This window comes from Protopterus annectens, chromosome 10.part0, assembly GCF_019279795.1.
Source record: "Protopterus annectens isolate FY-2018-M chromosome 10.part0, PAN1.0, whole genome shotgun sequence".
Lineage (NCBI taxonomy): Eukaryota > Metazoa > Chordata > Ceratodontiformes > Protopteridae > Protopterus > Protopterus annectens.
This window is the reverse complement of record NC_056744.1, coordinates 1,010,886,611-1,010,904,366: the sequence shown is the minus strand read 5'-3', so window position 1 is coordinate 1,010,904,366 and position 17,756 is coordinate 1,010,886,611. Positions and strand designations below refer to the sequence as shown.

The following is a 17,756-nucleotide window of genomic DNA, read 5'->3' as shown; positions in this document are numbered from 1 at the left end:
CAAAAAGTATATATATATATATATATATATATATATATATATATATATATATATATATGTGTGTGTAATACAATATAATAAATGTGGAAGCAGTATTAGCATAATCTAATGTAAAGCACACATTAAATAAAATTGATCTTTCTAATGCCTTAAATTTTAGAAAACAGGACAATAAGAGTGCATTAACTAAGCCTGGCCACTATGTGGCATTAGTTCTCAGTTCATAGTAAAGCATAAAACCTTCACAGATCTGTGAATTACTAAAAAACTATGTAAAAACCTATATATAATAAAACTAGTATCAAAAAGTATATTATATATATATATATATATATATATATATATATATATATATATATATATATATATATAAATACAATATAATAAATGTGGAAGCAGTATTAGCATAATCAAATGTAAAGCACACAATAAATAAAATTGATCTTTCTAATGCCTTAAGTTTTAGAAAACAGGACAATGAGAATGCATCATTTAAGCCTGGCCACTGTGTGGCATTAGTTCTCAGATGAAGATGCAATGAAGGTGACAATAAAGATGAAGATGACAATGGAGATAATGAATGTGACAACAGAAGTGAAGATGAGCTGAAGATGATGATGAAGATGAAAACACAATGAAGATGTTGAAGATTAAGATGGTGTGATGAAGATACAATAATGATGATGTTATTGAAGAGGATAATGTGTCATCTTTGTTTCCATCATCATTGTCACCGTCCAATTTCATCAACATTATCCTCTTCATCTCATCATCTCCATCATTATTTCATTGTCATCATCATCAGCTATCATTTTCACTGCCTCTTTATCTTTATCTCATCATAATCTTCATAATAAATTCTTGATATATTCCTCATAGCCATTATCACCTCTTTACGTTCATCATATATTGATCATCGTCATCATGTGAGGTACTGACTGTGAGGTAGATTTTATTCCTGTATCATTTTCTAGGCTATGCATGCTGTCTACCTCAGCAAGCTGATTTCAAAAGGTCCTTGGTCAGCTATACCTTTTCTGTATCATAACATTATGACAATCCGTTTGGAGACCCCTTGTCAGAAAGTAGAACTGGTACTATTTCTCTTAACTTAATCCATTGTTCATTCCTCGCGGAGGGCATGCAGAGTCATAGCTATTCATTATACTGCCCATGACAAACATTGATCCCAGGCAATTCTAGGTATTACATTTTGCATGTTTGGAAGAACCCGTCATTCAGGAAGGGCATGTAGGCCATCAGCCACTGTTTCTTTCCCCATTAAGCTGACCTTTCAGCATCGGGGCCATGAGCTAAAGCCAGACAGCTATGTGGGCACTTTGTCTCTGTACCATGGAATAGCTTTTTGCAGAATCTCGAGTTTGTGCTTCATTCTCTGCATATGTGTCTAGTCCAAGGTTTCATATTAACTGTTCTGTACATGAAGGCTCTCCCATTTGTGACCACAGTTGGCCAAAAAAACAGTTTCTCAATCATTTAGAGGTGCTACCCCACTCCTCATCATTTTCTTTCCATTGCACCTACAGATGTGAGCCCCACTATGTTTTGTCCCTATAAGCACTAGATTGATCTTACTTATGGTCCCACCCAGGTGTGTCCATCCAGACACAATAATGTGTTAACTTCATTCTTCTGCTGACGTATGTTCTGGAATTTAACACCTCATCAGTGTCATTCTACCTGTCCTGAGATGCCGAAGGACCTTTAATTAAAGTGCCAGTGCACTTCCATATTCTTGCCATGCTGCTTGTAAAGTGCATGGATATGATTACTGCATTTTCAGTGCTCAGCCATCCTCACAAGGCTCTCCTTGACTTGCAGCTTGGGTAACATGTTACATGCTACTGGGTTTCAGTAGGCAGGCATATGCTCCACACCTGCTTTTTATCATACTGTTGTTCTGTTTTAGCTGCCTTTCAAAACCAGTGTCTCATGTGTACCACTGTATCTTTGAGCAGTGACTTGTCTCATCTACATCTCCTGCAGTATGCTGGATATCAGGATTCTCTTTATCACACTTGTGTATGTGACATTTTCTTGGCTGGTTCCAGATATGGAAGTGCCTGTTGCCCAGTGTTGTACTTGTGTACATAAAATTTAACTCTTCATAGTTTATGTGCAAATTTGGTGCAAAAGAATATGTCTAGTTGCATAACACATGGTATTCTTCTGACATATGAAGGCTGTTAGCTTTTTCTGCAAATATCTATGCTGGTGTGTATCCCCAATCCAGCTCTTGTCATCTGAATTTCTCAGTGTATGCATTAGATTTTATTTTATTTAGTGTAGTTTGGCATCCACTGTTTCACCAAGGTGCATTTGAGGCTATTGATTGGAACTTCTGGACTTCAGTGTTCTCTGTGGGTGATTTTCATTCAAAACCAACTTGCTCAGGAAGACTTCTACTACAAAAATTATAATCATTATCTCTAAGGTCAAAAAACATTCTGTGAATGTTAACATTTCTAAACTCTGAAAGCTGCATTTAATAGAAACAGGTACTGATTAGATAGCCAAATATAATTTTTCTGGGTGCCTGTCATTCAACTGACATCAGTATTGTTGCATGCTGAGTGACTGAAGACAAACCAGCAAAATAACGTTTGCTAACAGTGGAGTTTGCTTTTTTCTTGATTGCTGTGCGACCTCAGGGTAGGTATACTTAACTTTTTGTGAGGAATCTCTACACATGGCAACCCTGTAAAAAACAACTGGATAAGCAGTGCCCACAAAACTAAAGTTCTTCAAGAAATAAATCCAAATCAGCCAGTCTACACCACAGAAAAAGTACAGTTTTGTACCTACCATAAATGTAGATGTTCGAAGATCCACATTGCTGCAGTCCTTACTTATGGGTAGTCCGCTGTCCTCGGTCGGCCCGAATACCAAAGTATTAGGCTGACGTCGGTCATGGGCGCTCAGCTCTGACATCAGAGCGTCAGGGTATAAAAGCGCATGACCGACGTCATATCCTCAGTCTTTTCTTGCCCCAGATGTCAGAAGGCCCTAAAAAGAAAGACCACAGCCAAAAACAGAGTACCTCCCAAAAAATATGCCCAACAACAACCATCAGCCAAACCATATAATCATGCTAAGCTACAGTGGGGAAGGAGGGAGGGTAAATTGGACTGCAGCAATGTGGATCTTCGAACATCTACATTTATGGTAGGTACAAAACTGTACTATGTTCTTCATCTCACATTGCTGCAGTCCTTACTTATGGGTAGAATCCCAAAGCAACGGGGAAGGGAGGATGGCAAAATCATAAAGCATTAGGGGCTGCTAAAATGCCCTGTAATATTGCAGAGGCAAATCCAGCCCTAGACTTAGAATAAAGTGGAAGGTGGTAATGTTTAGAAAAAGTATGTACTGAACTCCAGGTAGCTGCTTCCAAAATATCCTTTGTAGCCACCCCCCTTAGAAAGGCAGTAGAAGTGGCAGTAGCTCTAGTGGAATGAGATCTGATTCCAGCCGGAATCTCCTTACCATGATGGGAATAACAGAAAGAAATACAAAACCCAATCCATTTAGAAATAGTTTGTTTTGAAACAGGTTTACCCTGAGAACCCAAAGCAAAAGAAACAAACAACTGCTGAGACTGTCTGAACTCCTTGGCTCTGCTCAAATAATAACGCAACTGCCTGTGAATATCCAAAGTATGCAAAATCTTCTCCCCTTTATTTTGGGGGTTTGCATAAAAGGTAGGCAAATGAATAGTTTGGTTTAAGGCCACACTAGAAACCACTTTAGGCATAAAGGAAGGATTAGTACGCAAAGATACCCTATCCTTATGGAAAATCAAGAAAGGCTCCACTGCCATAAGGGCCTGTAATTCAGAAACCCTTCTTGCAGAAGTAATGGCCAACAAAAAAGCAGTCTTCCATGACAAATACTTTAACTCGGCAGTAGCTGCAGGCTCAAAGGTTGTAGAGTAAGCTTTTCCAACACAAAATTGAGATCCCAAGCAGGAGTAGGAGCTCTATTGGGGTCTTATGTTCTTTGCCCCTCTGAGAAATTGCTTAAACAAAGGATGAGAGAATAAAGGAGGGACACAGTCATAATGAGCGAAATGGCTGCAGCATGAACCTTTATGGAAGAGAAGGACAAACCCTTGTCCAATAACTCAGTAAGATATTGTAGAGAAGCACTTAAATTAGGCTTGGAAACATCAAAGTCCTTCCCTTTGCTCCAAATAAAAAATCTCCTCCATTTATCAGCGTAAACTTTCCTTGTACTAGGCCTCCTGGCCTCCAAAATAACATTCAAAACTTGTTGTGGAAGCCGAGAACCTCCAGAGTCTAAAACAGAATATGCCAGGCTGTTAGATGCAGAGACTGAATTCTGACATTGAGAAAGTGATTGCCCTCCTGAGACAAAAGGTGCGGAATCAAAGGCAGAGGCCATGGAGGCTCTCGTACCAAACTCCTCAGTAGTGGGTACCAGTGTTGTCGAGGCCAATCCGGCGCTATTAGAATCATGGATGGCTTGTCTTGTCTGGCCTTCAAGAGTACCTTGGGTAGAAGAGGCAGAGGTGGAAAGGCATATACATGAAGATTGTTCCAACTGAATGACAGAGCGTCCACTTTCCAAGCTGTGGGATGAAACCTTTTTGTGCAAAACTTTGGCAACTGGTAATTTAGTGGAGAAGCGAACAGATCTATGTCTGGAGTTCCCCAGGACACTGTCAACTTTTGAAATACATGAGGATCCAATTTCCACTCGTGAGGATCCACTATTTGTCTGCTCAATACATCTGCTAAGGAGTTCTGTGCTCCTGGTAGAAACCTTGCCTGAAGATTGAGGTGTAAACTGAGAGCAGTCTCCCACAAAATCATCGCTTGCCTGCAAAGAGGGTACGAATGAGTTCCCCCTTGCTTGTTGATGTACCACATGACAGTAGTGTTGTCTGTTTGAATCAACACCTGTCCTGGGTGAAGTAAATTCTTGAAAGCCATCAATGCAAATTGGACTGCTAACATCTCCTTCAAGTTGATATGCAAATGTTGAAGTCTGACAGGCCACGTGTCTTGCACCCATTTTCCATTGAGGTGTGCTCCCCAAGCCTTGTCCGAGGCATCTGTCGTTAGAATCTGACTCGCCTCCGGTCGGGTCACAGAGAGTCCCTTGTTTAGGTGACATTCCTGAGCCCACCACAAAAATTCCTTCTGAATGCAAGGTATTATCTGAATGACAGTGTCCAGATCTTGGCAGTGTTGTGTCCATACGTTTTTGAGATATCATTGAAGCTTCCTCATATGCAGTTTGGCATTGGGAAGCACCAGAATACAAAATGCCATGAACCCCAAGGCTTGAAGGACTGTCCTTGCAGTCAGCCTGGACTGTAGAGACATTTGATGGAAATAAAGAGAAAGGCTTCTTTGTTTGTCCGGGGTCAAAAAGGCCATCTGGGAAGCTGTATTCAGTCTCACACCCAGAAAGCACATGTCCTGAGAGGGTACTAGACTGGACTTTGTTTCGTTCACAGAATACCCTAGGCATCTTAACACTGCCATCACATATTGTAGATGCTGAAGAAGCTTGCCCTTGTCTTGTGCAATAATCAGGCAATCGTCCAAATAAGGATAAATCTGTATTCCTCTCAACCTGAAAAAGGCTATCACTGGAGCCAAAACCTTTGTGAACACTCTGGGCGCAGTAGATAAGCCAAAGGGCAATGCAGAGAACTGATAATGTAAATTTCCAGCCCGAAAACGCAGGTACCTCCTGCAACTGGGGCTGATAGGAACATGAAGATAAGCCTCTTTTAGATCCAGAGTTACCATCCAGTGATCTTTTCCCAGTAAAGGTAAAAGCTGTTGTAACGTCAACATTTTGAACTTTGGAATGTCCAAATAAGTATTGAGGAGAGATAAATCCAAAATCGGTCTCCACGTGTTCCCTTTCTTTGGTACTAGAAACAGGCGAGAATAAAATCCTAGACCCACTTCTGACAGAGGGACTGGCTGTATAGCTCCCATTTGAAGAAGTAATGAAATCTGTTTGTGAGCCTCTATCCTTTGCCGAGGAGGAACGTCTGGCATGCCTTTGAAAGGAGGCAATGTATGGAAATAGAACTTGTAGCCTTGGTTTATAATGTCCAATACCCATTTGTCCTGGGTGATTAAAAGCCAGTTTTGCTTGAAGAGAGCTAGTTTTCCTCCCAAAGGAGCTGCCAGGCAAGAAAAATCTGGCAGCTGAAAATGCAGGTCATTGGGCCTGTTTACGAAAGGACTGGCCCCTACCCTCACCAGCAGATTGAGCAGGCGAACTCCATGTTCTGGACCTGAAGGTACTCTGAGCTCTGCCCCTACCACGTCTAGATCTACCCCTAGACTGAGAATCAGAAGAAGGGTACGTCCACCCCTTAGTAGGCCAATTTCTACTAAACTTTGGAGGTTGTACCTGCAAAAAATCTTTAACAGTCTGCATAGACTTAGCCTTGTCTTCCATTTTTTTCAAAACAGACTCCACAGGGAACCAAACAACACGTCCGACTGTAAAGGGCATCCAGAATTCTAGATTTAACATGTTCAGATAAATTCTGATCCTTAAGCCAGGCGTGCCTACAAAGAACTGAACCAGTGGCAGCCACTCTAGAAGTAGCCTGTAAAGCATCAAAACCACACTGCAAAGAATGCTTCCCCACCTGTTCAGATACATGCACCAAATCTTGCAATTCTTTACACTCTATGCCCTCTGCCAAAGCATCCACTTTAGATTTTAGCTGAGAAAGGAGGAAATTCTGATACTTCAACATATGAAACTGGCAATTTAAAGCCCTCATTGCTAAAATAGAAGAGGTATACACCTTCTTACCCCATCTGTCCAAAGCTCTAGCTTCCTTATCTAGAGGGACTGGATTCTTTACAACAGAGGCTCTAACACCCTTAGGCCCCTGACTAATAGTTTCTGGGTCCACCCTAGGACTCTTATACAGATATTTATGAGCCTCAGGTACCCTATAATACCTGTCCGGTTTAACTGGTGCAGGAGGCATAGAATCTGGAGTAAATGAAGCCTCTGAAAAAACATCCTGAACAACATCCAAAACAGGAGGTATAGCCAAGGGTCTGTGCTGTGGTAAAAACAAGAACTCCCTGAGCCTCTTCCTTGAATCTGAAAAATCCTGTCCTTCCCACTTAAAATGCTCCCTCATAGAGTGTAGGGTTTCTGAAAAAGAAAAATCCTCTGGAGGAGAAGCAGAAGGAGTGGAATCCTCTGCATCAGAATCAGAATAAGGAGGAAAATCTTGAATGTCTTCAGCAGAAGACTCTGAATCATCTGAGGCCTGCTCCAAACTTTCCAACTCTGGCTCTACCCTGGGCCTCTTATCAGGAGGGGGCATAGAACCTCTAATTAAAGTAATCAAATCTTCTGCCATTTTAAGCATGTGCTTTTTAGGTACAGACCCTGAAGAACCAGAACTGACACCAGAGGAAGGCAAAACAGACCTGCCCTTAGAAGGAGCCTTAGAAACAGTAGCAGAAGGCCTAACCACCTTAGGCATAGAAGGGAGAATAGTAACCTGAGAGGCCCCTTCAGCCTGACCTGCCTCCTGTGAGGCCACATCTTGTAAAATCAAAGTTTCCCCCTGGGACTCAACAGAAACTTCAGACGGTTCCACCTGCACTGTAGCCTCTATAGGCCCGGCGTCCGTAGCGGTGGAATCAACCTGCCTAGGCTTTAAAGGTTTGTCTTTACGCTTCTTAGGCGGCGTCGGAGGATCCGGCGGCATATTATAATTACACCGCTTGCCAAAGACTAACCTAGCGCAATCTAACCTTCGTTTTATAGTGCGCTTATTAAACCTAGCACAAAACCGACACCCAACTACGTCGTGCTCTGGTCCCAAACACGGAATACAAAGCGAGTGGTAATCCCTATGCGGTATCTGTTTCCCACAAGAAATACAATTATTCACTTTTTCTGACATCCGGTAAATAACTGAGGCAAGAAAAAACAAAATATTCTAGCGGGTACCAATAACTTGGTATCGGTCTGAAACTCCGAATACGAAAAATTTCAGAACGCCGAACGGCACTTGCAACGCTGCTTCTGCATCGGACCATGCGGCAAAAAAGACTGAGGATATGACGTCGGTCATGCGCTTTTATACCCTGACGCTCTGATGTCAGAGCTGAGCTCCCATGACCGACGTCAGCCTAATACTTTGGTATTCGGGCCGACCGAGGACAGTGGACTACCCATAAGTAAGGACTGCAGCAATGTGAGATGAAGAACATCAAACCGACCAAGGGTGTAAAATTCCTTCCAGATGGAAGGGACTGTGGATTCCATAACAGAGCAGTTTATTAGAATAGAAACTGGGAAAGCAAGAACATCAGCAGCAGCCTGAAGGAATGCTGAGGGAATGTTGTCTACGGATGTGGAGCAAGGTTTTAATTTAGATAATAGAGTTTTAATATAGTTAGTGGAGACAAGTTTGAGGGAGAAGGTAGTGGTAGGGTTACTACGTTACTACTGATGGAAGAGTTTGAGCTATTAGGTCTATTATTTTTGGTGGGATGGTTTGTGTCTTCATTTAGTAATTTAGATATTGAGTCTATAAAGTAGTTGTTAAATGTGGAGGCAGTTTCCTCATGTGTTTTGTAAGGATGAGAGTTAGGGGAGGCTTGCATACCTGGCTGTAGTATTTGATTTATAGAGTGCCAGAACTTTTTAGGGCTGGATTTAAAGGTAGAAGATGGATTATTATAGAAGTTTTTCTTATCTTTATTTATGTGACTTTTGGCAAGATTTCTAAGTTCTTTATATTTCTGGAGGTCTGGTTGATGTTTAGTTTTAGTCCAAATTTTCCATGCTTTGTCTTTTTTTTTTTTTAGTAGTGCACGTATGTTTATGGTCAGCCATGGGGCTATGTTAGACTTTATGCAGACTGTTCTAAGGGGGTGCCACAGAATTTAAAATTCTAAAAGTGGAGTTAAAAAAGTGGACAGCGTCATCCAAAGGGAGTAGTTTTAAGGGATTCCAGTTCACTTTTGATAGTAAAGATTTGAGAGTTTCAGGATTAAAGTTTGTTAGCTGTCGGTGTTTGATAAACCTTTGAGGTTTAGCTTGATGGGATGTGTATCTTAGTATTTTTACTGGACAGTGATCACTTAGGGAATTTGGTAGCATTTCAGTGTTATGGTATTTGAAAGGGTGACAGACAAGAATCCGATCAAGGGGAGATGAGGCTATATGAGAGTTATTGAAATAAGTGGTGTCAGAGATGAGTTGAGTAAAGCAGTAGAGATTAAGGTGTTGTGAGGAGTTTTGAGGGGAGAGAGATAGCCAGTTTATGTTGACATCTCCAAGAATGATAGTTTAATTTGGGATGTGTTGGGAGATATGAGCAAGTATATTTTCCAGTAGGGGGATATTATCACCTGGTTGAATGTAAATTGCTACAATGGTGATAGTGGAATGGCTATTGATATTTAGGTTTACAGATAAAATTTCGGCTTGGGATGTAAAAGTAGAGTTAGAAATGGTAAGGTGGTTAGAGTGTAGGATAGCAACGCCTCCACCTTTCCTTTTTGGTCAATCTAGACGGTGTATGCTATAGCCAGAGGACAAGATCTCTAGGTCTTGGTGTTGGGATTTCAACCAGGTTTCAGTCAGAGCAAGGATATCAGAAGTATGGTGGGAGATCCAAGCATGTACTTCACTTACTTTGTTCAGAATACTCCTAGTGTTTATTGAATAGAAAGGAAGATGTTTGTTTGGGAGATTATTGAATTTGGGGTTAGGAGGGCTAGCAGTGGAGTGTGTTGCACCAGGGCTGGGATGGATGTTTCCAGCTAAGAGAATGTTTTTGTGGAGGTAGATGAGTTTGAACATATTAGCAGTGGAGGTATAGTATTTGGTTTTGTGTTTGGTAGGGATGAGTTGGGTGTTAGGTAAGTGTATTTTTGGTAAGGGAGTATTTAATGAGAAGATAGATGGAGAATGGAGAAGGTTTGGTGATTATTTATATGGCTACAGCAATTTGGGTTTGTAGGGGAGATATGTTTAGGGTGTAAGTGGATATTAAGTGATGTGAGTATAAGAAGGAGGAGTAGGACAGGCAGTAATAGGATGGATGTAGTTATAAATGCATAGATTTTATTCTTGGAGGAGTACATATTGTAGGGTGTTTTTAGTTTATAAAATGCACAGGAGTACAGTTTCTTGGTCTATTAGATAGTGGATAATAGTGTATACCAGCTAGTACCAGTGGGGGGGGGGTGAAGTTAGAATATTTTGTTGTAGCAGCAAGTGGGTTGAGGTATAGTATATTATGGAGTGAAAGACAGGAGGGGGAGGGTGTATGTTGTGGGAGGTGCAAAGTAGTTAGCTATAAAGGAAATGATATGGGAGGGTGGGTGGGAATGGGGGTGGGAAGTGAGCAAAGTGAGCCCGAGCGAAGCGAAGGTGAATGGAGTGGGGTCGAGCCAAGCCCAGAGTCAAGCACAATCACTAAAAACTCTAACAGAATAAGGCTATGTTATTATATCATATTATAATAGCATATATCATACTTTAGTAAACTATAGTATAGTATAGTAGGTATTATTAAGACATTTTCCTGGATGCCTTCACCAATCCCTGTTAGCAGCAAAGTACTGTCTGTTGTACCTCACTCATAAACATCTATCTCCTCTGCGGAAAATACATAGTATTTGTTTCCATTTTTTTTTCTAGCCTTAATGCATTTTCATCATGCTGCTCTATCCATTTTTTATTGCTAGTACTTGCTATGTCATTCCTGCAATATGGATCCCTTTTTAACTTACTCTTTACTTTCTACTACAAATGGTTATGAATGATGTGTTTTTAATATTACTTCCATTGTAATGAAGCTTGAACGTGTTCCTCATCCAACACATCATAGCTTTCAACTCTCCTTGATTGTGTGTCATATTTGTCTCTGTCCCCTGTAAAGTTTTTCATTTTCTGTTAAATCACTGAAGATTACAGTAAGTCGATAATGGCAGACATTATAGTTTTATTTTTTTTTTATATAGCTCACAGTGATAAAAAAACTTTTATTAAATTAACATTTTAGGTCAAGTACAGTAATATGCAAAGAATGTCCCTGATTCTACGCCTTTATCTCTCCATTTTGAGCAAAGAGGTTGAGAGCTATGCATCACACTGTGGTTGTGATTTCAGAATGATGTGGTCATGATTTCAGTAGTCCATTATTACTTCTAGATGGCACTATTTACATAAACTCTGAAAGATTGCGTTACTAATTACAGGCTGGTCATAAATGCCTTTATATTTATTAATGTGAATAACTGTGCCATTTTAACTTCTGTAATTAGAATGCCAACCACTATAACATAATAACTACTGTAGTAAGTAAATAAAATCTGATACCATCCAGGCTGGATGGCTGCTAGTGCAGGGATGTGCATCTCTGTGAGACAATGACATGCCTTCAGGTATGGCTCCTGTGCTCAGTACCACTAAAGGGAGGGGCAAGGAAACTATGGGTTACACATCTCCTTCAGGGGGATAGGTAAACTATGCCCCGCAGAAGCTGGTCAGAGTATCTGTATTTGCATTCTTATCATTAGGGAATAGATCAGACATGTTTTACATCACTGCTCAGGCAGTTCTCATAATTGCAAAGAAATCCGGCTACCCTTATATGTTTGGAATTATCGCACTGATTAAATCCCTGCTAGGGCTCTTTAGGGTTAACACAGTGACACATAAAGTAGCAATGTCATCTCACAGCAAGAGGTTCTTCTGATTGGTTCTTACTTGGGGTGCCATTTGTGTGAAGACTGCATGTCTTCCTTGTATTTGGGTGGGTTTTCTCTTGGTGTTCTAGTTTCCTCACAAATCCCATATAGGTGCAATAGGCTTGAACTCTACATCATCTAACTGTGGGATTGTGAGCAAGTCACTTAACCAGACATAGCTCCTGGGCCAAGTCTGAAAAAAGAAGGTCTGTAGAGATCAGTGCTCTACACCCGGAAACAAATACAAATAAATGTACATGTTTGTTCCTCATATATCTACTCTGGGAAACAAATACAAATAAATATGTGTCTGTTCATTGTATGTGTGATACAGAAGAAAGGTCTGACAATCTTCTTATATTCCTTACTGCAGAGTATTTTCTGTGAATGGTGCTGAGTGTTCATGGGGTCACTATAGGAATCAAATGGGGCTCAACAGCACTAGATGGATGATATCTGGAGTGAGTTGTAGTTTCATTGGGTGCACGTTACAGAGAAATCGTGGATATTAAGCACCGCGGACACTCGGAAAGGAAGGCATCAAGATGTAACTAAGAAACAAGGGTATTACCATAAAAGAGTAACACCATAGAGGAAAAAATATCTGCAGAAAATTCACTAGGATTTTCAAAGACATATTCTGATGAATTGCTCAATATGAAAGTCAGCAGTCATATTTGGAGCTGGGGGAATTCAGTTTTCTGTTGTCTTTACAAAAATATGAAAGCTGTAATGCCAATTACTTCAAACCTCAAATTTAACTTTAAGCTTAAAAATGTCTCCGACATTCTGATGAATTATTTTTAATTTATATGTCTTTTAGTATATCCGTCAGTTCTTCCTGTTGACTAAACAGCGCTCTGCACTCATCACTCAGCTTCTAAAGAGCACAGAAAGTGAGGTAACGGTTACAATACCCAAACTGGTTATCAACAGAAAGCTAGCCATGAAACATCGTGAAAATCCTTCCTTTGACCCCAGCTATAAAAATTCTATATTCTCTCAGGTAAGTTTTAGTCTTTGTACATGTACAGTGTGTCTGTGCTTTCTGTGTGTTTTAAGGTGATGTGTGTATGTACATGTGTTTATGTGTTTCAGTGTGTGTATATGCATATTTTTCATTTGTACATATCCATGTTTATATGTAAAGGCATACATATGTAAATATATAAATGATTGCATTTTTTTTCACTTTTTTGTGTTTGTGTGTATGGTGTTTCATATATATATATATATATATATATATATATATATATATATATATATAAAATAGCTACATATGTATATCATGCACGTGCACACAGGCACACACACACACACACACACACACACACACACACACACACATGTCTAGTGTTTAAATATCTTATAATATAGGCTTAGAAAATGAGACTCCCCAATCAAGAAAAAATGTTAAATATTCTTTAATGCACTATATTTCATTTATCACACAAAACAGTTCAAACAGTCCACCTTCTAGTCTGGATTAATCCTTCCCATTCATTTCAATGACATGCTGTATCTTACTTTATGTGTTGAACAGGACTTTGCATGGTTTATGCAGGGTTTTGTCAACTGGGTATCTAGCGTCTAGCTTTCTGCTTTAGTTTTCAAGTAACTTTAATCTTTTGTAATGGTCTGTGCAGTTTTGTGGTATTATTGCAGAAGTGTAGTGAGGGCTTCACAGAAATCTATTAGAATTATATTTTTTGTCTATTTCACTTTATTTCCTTTAGACATTTAGTTTTTCATCCATTTTTCCAGTAATAAAAATGTCATATTGTTTGCAGTTTGCCTTTTATTTTTATTTTATTTTTTTACTTTTTTATTTTAATTGAGGTAGAGTTCATTTCTAAGGAGTTGATCTGTGTAGGTATTGTTGTTTGATAGGGTTTGAATGTATTTTAGAAGCGTGCATGTTTGCTTCTTTTTTATGAATGGGGCTGAGTTACAATGACATATGTAAACTGAATTAAGGTGATTCCATATTTATGATTATTGCTTGTTATATAAATAGTGCCATTATTAGTAGTACTACTGTTGATGTTCATCATATTGACCATTGCTGCAATAGCCATAGCTATATGGGTTATATCCTGCCAAGGACATAACAGCTGGCCAGTTTGCAAAACTTAAGGGTACCATCTACTTGCAAAACAAAAGACGTTTAAGTGCAAAGCCCTTCAGAGTTGTTATACCACTAAAGACAGCATTTCTCTGCAGGCTTTTGAAAATCAATGATCAGCTTGTACTGTTCCATTGTTAGGGAAATAAGTTCCCTTTGGGGAAAAAAGCTTTCAGTTTTAAAAATGTATTGCTCAAGTTTATTTTCCTGTTAGGAAAGTTATTTTCCTTGAATGAGTTTGTTTTAATGGACTGTCATGAGACTTAACTGTACTTTTAAACAGGGGCACATTTTCCTGTTTGTTTAAAAGCTGTTAAAAACAATTTCAAATTATTTTTTTTCTGGAAAAAAGGTGTTTAATGTACTTTGCCAGCCCAAAAATGTAAAAGAAAGTGCTTTTTAGGGTGTGTTTTTTTTGGGGGGGGGGGTTAGAACCATGGAACAAACTACCAGTCTTATGGTCAGACCTTCTTCCAACCACAAAAAGAAAAAGTTAATCAAATAGCCTTTTCCACAGGTAGGTGACTGTGCTGTGGCCAAAGCTTTTTTGTCAGACGACTCATCTTTTACCTCAGATCCCTCTGCTGTAGCACCTACAGCCACTATGGACCTAGGTAGAGTCACATACTCTGCAGCTGCTGGATTCTTCTCAGTGGGCAAAATAATGCTCATCATGGTCTTGGGAGAGGGAGCATGGAAGTCTTCCCTGTTTAGTCAAGATGTTGGGCCCATCCCTAGGGAAGCTGCTGCTGCTATTAACAATTCTCCTGGCCCTATTTTTCCCATCAAAAAGAAACAGAAACCTAAACATGTAAGTGCTTCTGCTCATATCACCGGACAGGAGTAGTTTATTAGGTTTGGCTCAGAGTTTCTTTCAGGCTATTGAACCTTCTTATAATGTGGTTTCTGGTAAAAGAAAAAGAGATGCCTCTTTTCATGAAGAGATGGAGGATTCTGAATCTAAACAGGAAGATGAAAGGACAAGTGCAGGATTTCCTCCTCAGATTTCTAATTCAGATTCAGAGGAGATCATGGTATCTGATTCTCCCTGTTAAGGTTTCTCTTTCTCTGAAACTAGTTCCAAAGGCACCAGAGTTTTCAGTAAGAGAACACTGAGGTTTCCCAATCCCTCAGAAAATACTATGAGTTATTCCAAATGGAATAACCTTCCCATCTCCCTTCTGTGATGTCTGCATTGGAGGATGTGTGCGTCACTGCCTTCAGTTTCCCTGAAAGTCAGTCTGCTACGCCTAAAAACACAGATAGATTACATAAAGTTCCTCAGTCTTTTAAGTATGTATACATTTTTCCCAAACCTGACACATCAGCTATAGCTTCAATTAATCCTACTGCTGTAAAACATTTAGTTAATTCCAATCCTTCACTTTCTGACAAGGGTGGAAAAATAATTGATAAGTATGCGGAAAATATATGCTTCTACAACTCTGATTTTTCAGAATTTTGAATTGTCAAACTCATATGTTAAAGTTTATCCAGACTAATTGTGAAGCTATGTGGAATATTTTGTCTGCAGTTTCTTCTTGTGAGGAAACATCTGCTTTTAATAGTTTAGTTTTGCCAGTTTCACAGGTCACAACTCATTGTTTAATGTGTGGGTATGACTCTGTTGATACTTCGTCAAGGGCTGTGGCCACTGATACTGTTTTGTGGTTTGTCAGGCTGCAGTCACAGAACCTCCCAGAAGATAATACTGTAATTTTAAATTCTTCTTTGGATAGAGAGTTAGTTTTTGGATCCCCTGTTGTAGAGGTTATCAAAAATGTGATGAGTGGGTAAACTGATTCAGAGAATCTCTCAGATTTTTTGGCCCTCCTTTTCTGAAATTTCAAAGGGATTCTCAACCCCCTTCTGCAATTTTGGCAAGAAACAGGGTAAACACTCTCAGCAAAATGCTGATAAATAGACATTTAATAAGCAATTGCAAGAGTGTTCCAAAAAGAAGGCTGGAATCCCCCAAAACAAAGGATAGTCTATCAAGTCAGAGTAACTATCTAAGGGACTAATCCCCCATCCTGGCAGTCCCTTTTCCCGGCGAGAAAGTCTGAACTTACATTTCTGTCTTTAGCAACAGATAGTTTCATACAAATGGTTTCTGAAGATAATTACTTAAGGTTATAGATAATTCCTCCCTTTAGAAAGTAATTCCTCATCCACCAAACCAGGCTCCTCTAGTTCTCCCTGTCCTTCAGCATATGTTATCTCAGGGAGTAATAGAGCCTGTTCATCTTTTCCAGTTTGGGAAAGGATTTTATTCAAGGAGGTTTTGGTGCTAAAAAGAGAAAATTCCCAGGACCAGTTCTGGATGTTTCTTTCTTAAAATAGTTTGTAACAGTGCCTAAATTAAAACCTGTTACTTCTATTTCCACATTTTAAGTTTTCTTGCAGCAACAGATTTAAAAGATATCTATTATGACATTCATAACCATCCAGATTGCAGGTGTTTCTTAAGAATTATTTGTGCCTGGTTCACATTAGCAGTTCTCTGTCTTAACCTTTGGACCATCAACTGCACCAAGAGTGTTCACAAAGTGTCTAGCTCCAGTTATAGCTTATTGCAGGTTACATGATATCTATATTTTTCCATATTTAGATGACTTGCTTATCTTTGCAGAGTCTTTTTCAAAGTGTCTGGAACATCTGTCTTCTTTGGGTGAGAAATCCCATAGACAAGGTGGAATTCCAAGAGAAATTCAAAATCTTTTTTTTTTTGACTCCATCACACATGATTGTGTTCCTGGTGTGTCTGCTAGACACCTCAGTATATACAGATTTTCTAAACAGTCAAAAAATAGATCTAGATCTATTTCTATGGTTTTCTGCAAGGGAAGTACCTCAAGATTTTGGGTCTCGTGGTATCTATAATTCTCAGGACACCCTTAATAATGTGCATCCTTTATGAATATGGAAACACCACCACCTTTGGAGCTTCAGTCTAAGTTCTGGGGTCCATGTGAAGAAGATACAATACTTTCTGAAGTCTGTTTGGACCAAACACCAACATCATTGTCTTTTCAACTCCCAATTCTGGGATTTGTCAGAAGAGAAATCACTTGGTGGAGACAGCAAATAACCTGAAATCCAGGCTTCCTCTTCTCCCTCCCTGCTCCAAAGCAGTCAGTCACCAGAGATACTTCAGACTTGGCTTGGGGTGCAGTTTCAGGAGGGATACAAGTGCAAGGTGTGTAGGACACCAATGACAGAAACAAGCACATAAATATAAAATAAATGCTTGCCCTGATCAAGGTATTCAACTCTCTGAAACATCTTTCCACGCCTGGACCCTTTCAAGTTGTTAGAGGCAATACAAGACTGATGTGGTACAGGACTGTTTGTAAGCTCCTGAGTCCCCCCAAGCCTTTCTGTGCTGGAGGGAAGCCTTCTACCTTATCAGTGGGAGTGGTAAGTAGTAGGTAACCTACCTACCACATAAGGAGTGGTTTCTGGGCCCAGAAATTGTAGTTATTGGCCATTTGGCCAGTTTTTCCATCTCTCTCAACTTTCTGATTTAAAAGCCCGCATTTGCGCTTGTTTCCCCCCTTTCCTGTAACTAGTCTAGATACAGATTTGCTGTGTCCAAGACTGTAAGCTTCTGAGCCCCCAAGCATTTTGTGTTGGAGGGAAGCCTTCTAGCTTATCAGTGGGAGTGGTAAGCACTAGGTAGCCTATCTACCACAACAGGAGTGGTCCCTGCCCAAGAAATTGTAGTTTATTGGCTGTTTGGACAGGTTTTCCATCTCTCTCAACTTTCCAGTTCAAAACCCCACATTTGCTCTTGTTTCCTGGCTTTCCTGTAACTAGTCTAGTCCAGATACAGACTTGCTGTATCCAGGACTGTTTGAAATCTTGTGAGC

At 39.8% G+C, this 17,756-nt stretch overlaps 1 protein-coding gene across 2 annotated transcripts in view; it reads left to right on the top strand.

The window, feature by feature from the left end:
• The window catches only part of LOC122813452 (E3 ubiquitin-protein ligase HECTD3-like), a 726,610-nt gene that overhangs the window by 444,744 nt on the left and 264,110 nt on the right, over nucleotides 1-17,756 (top strand). For both annotated transcript variants that reach the window (XM_044085768.1, XM_044085767.1), the window contains exon 10: nucleotides 12,583-12,765. In XM_044085768.1, the coding sequence (XP_043941703.1) occupies nucleotides 12,583-12,765 (183 nt within the window). The remainder of the gene's footprint in view (nucleotides 1-12,582; nucleotides 12,766-17,756) is intronic.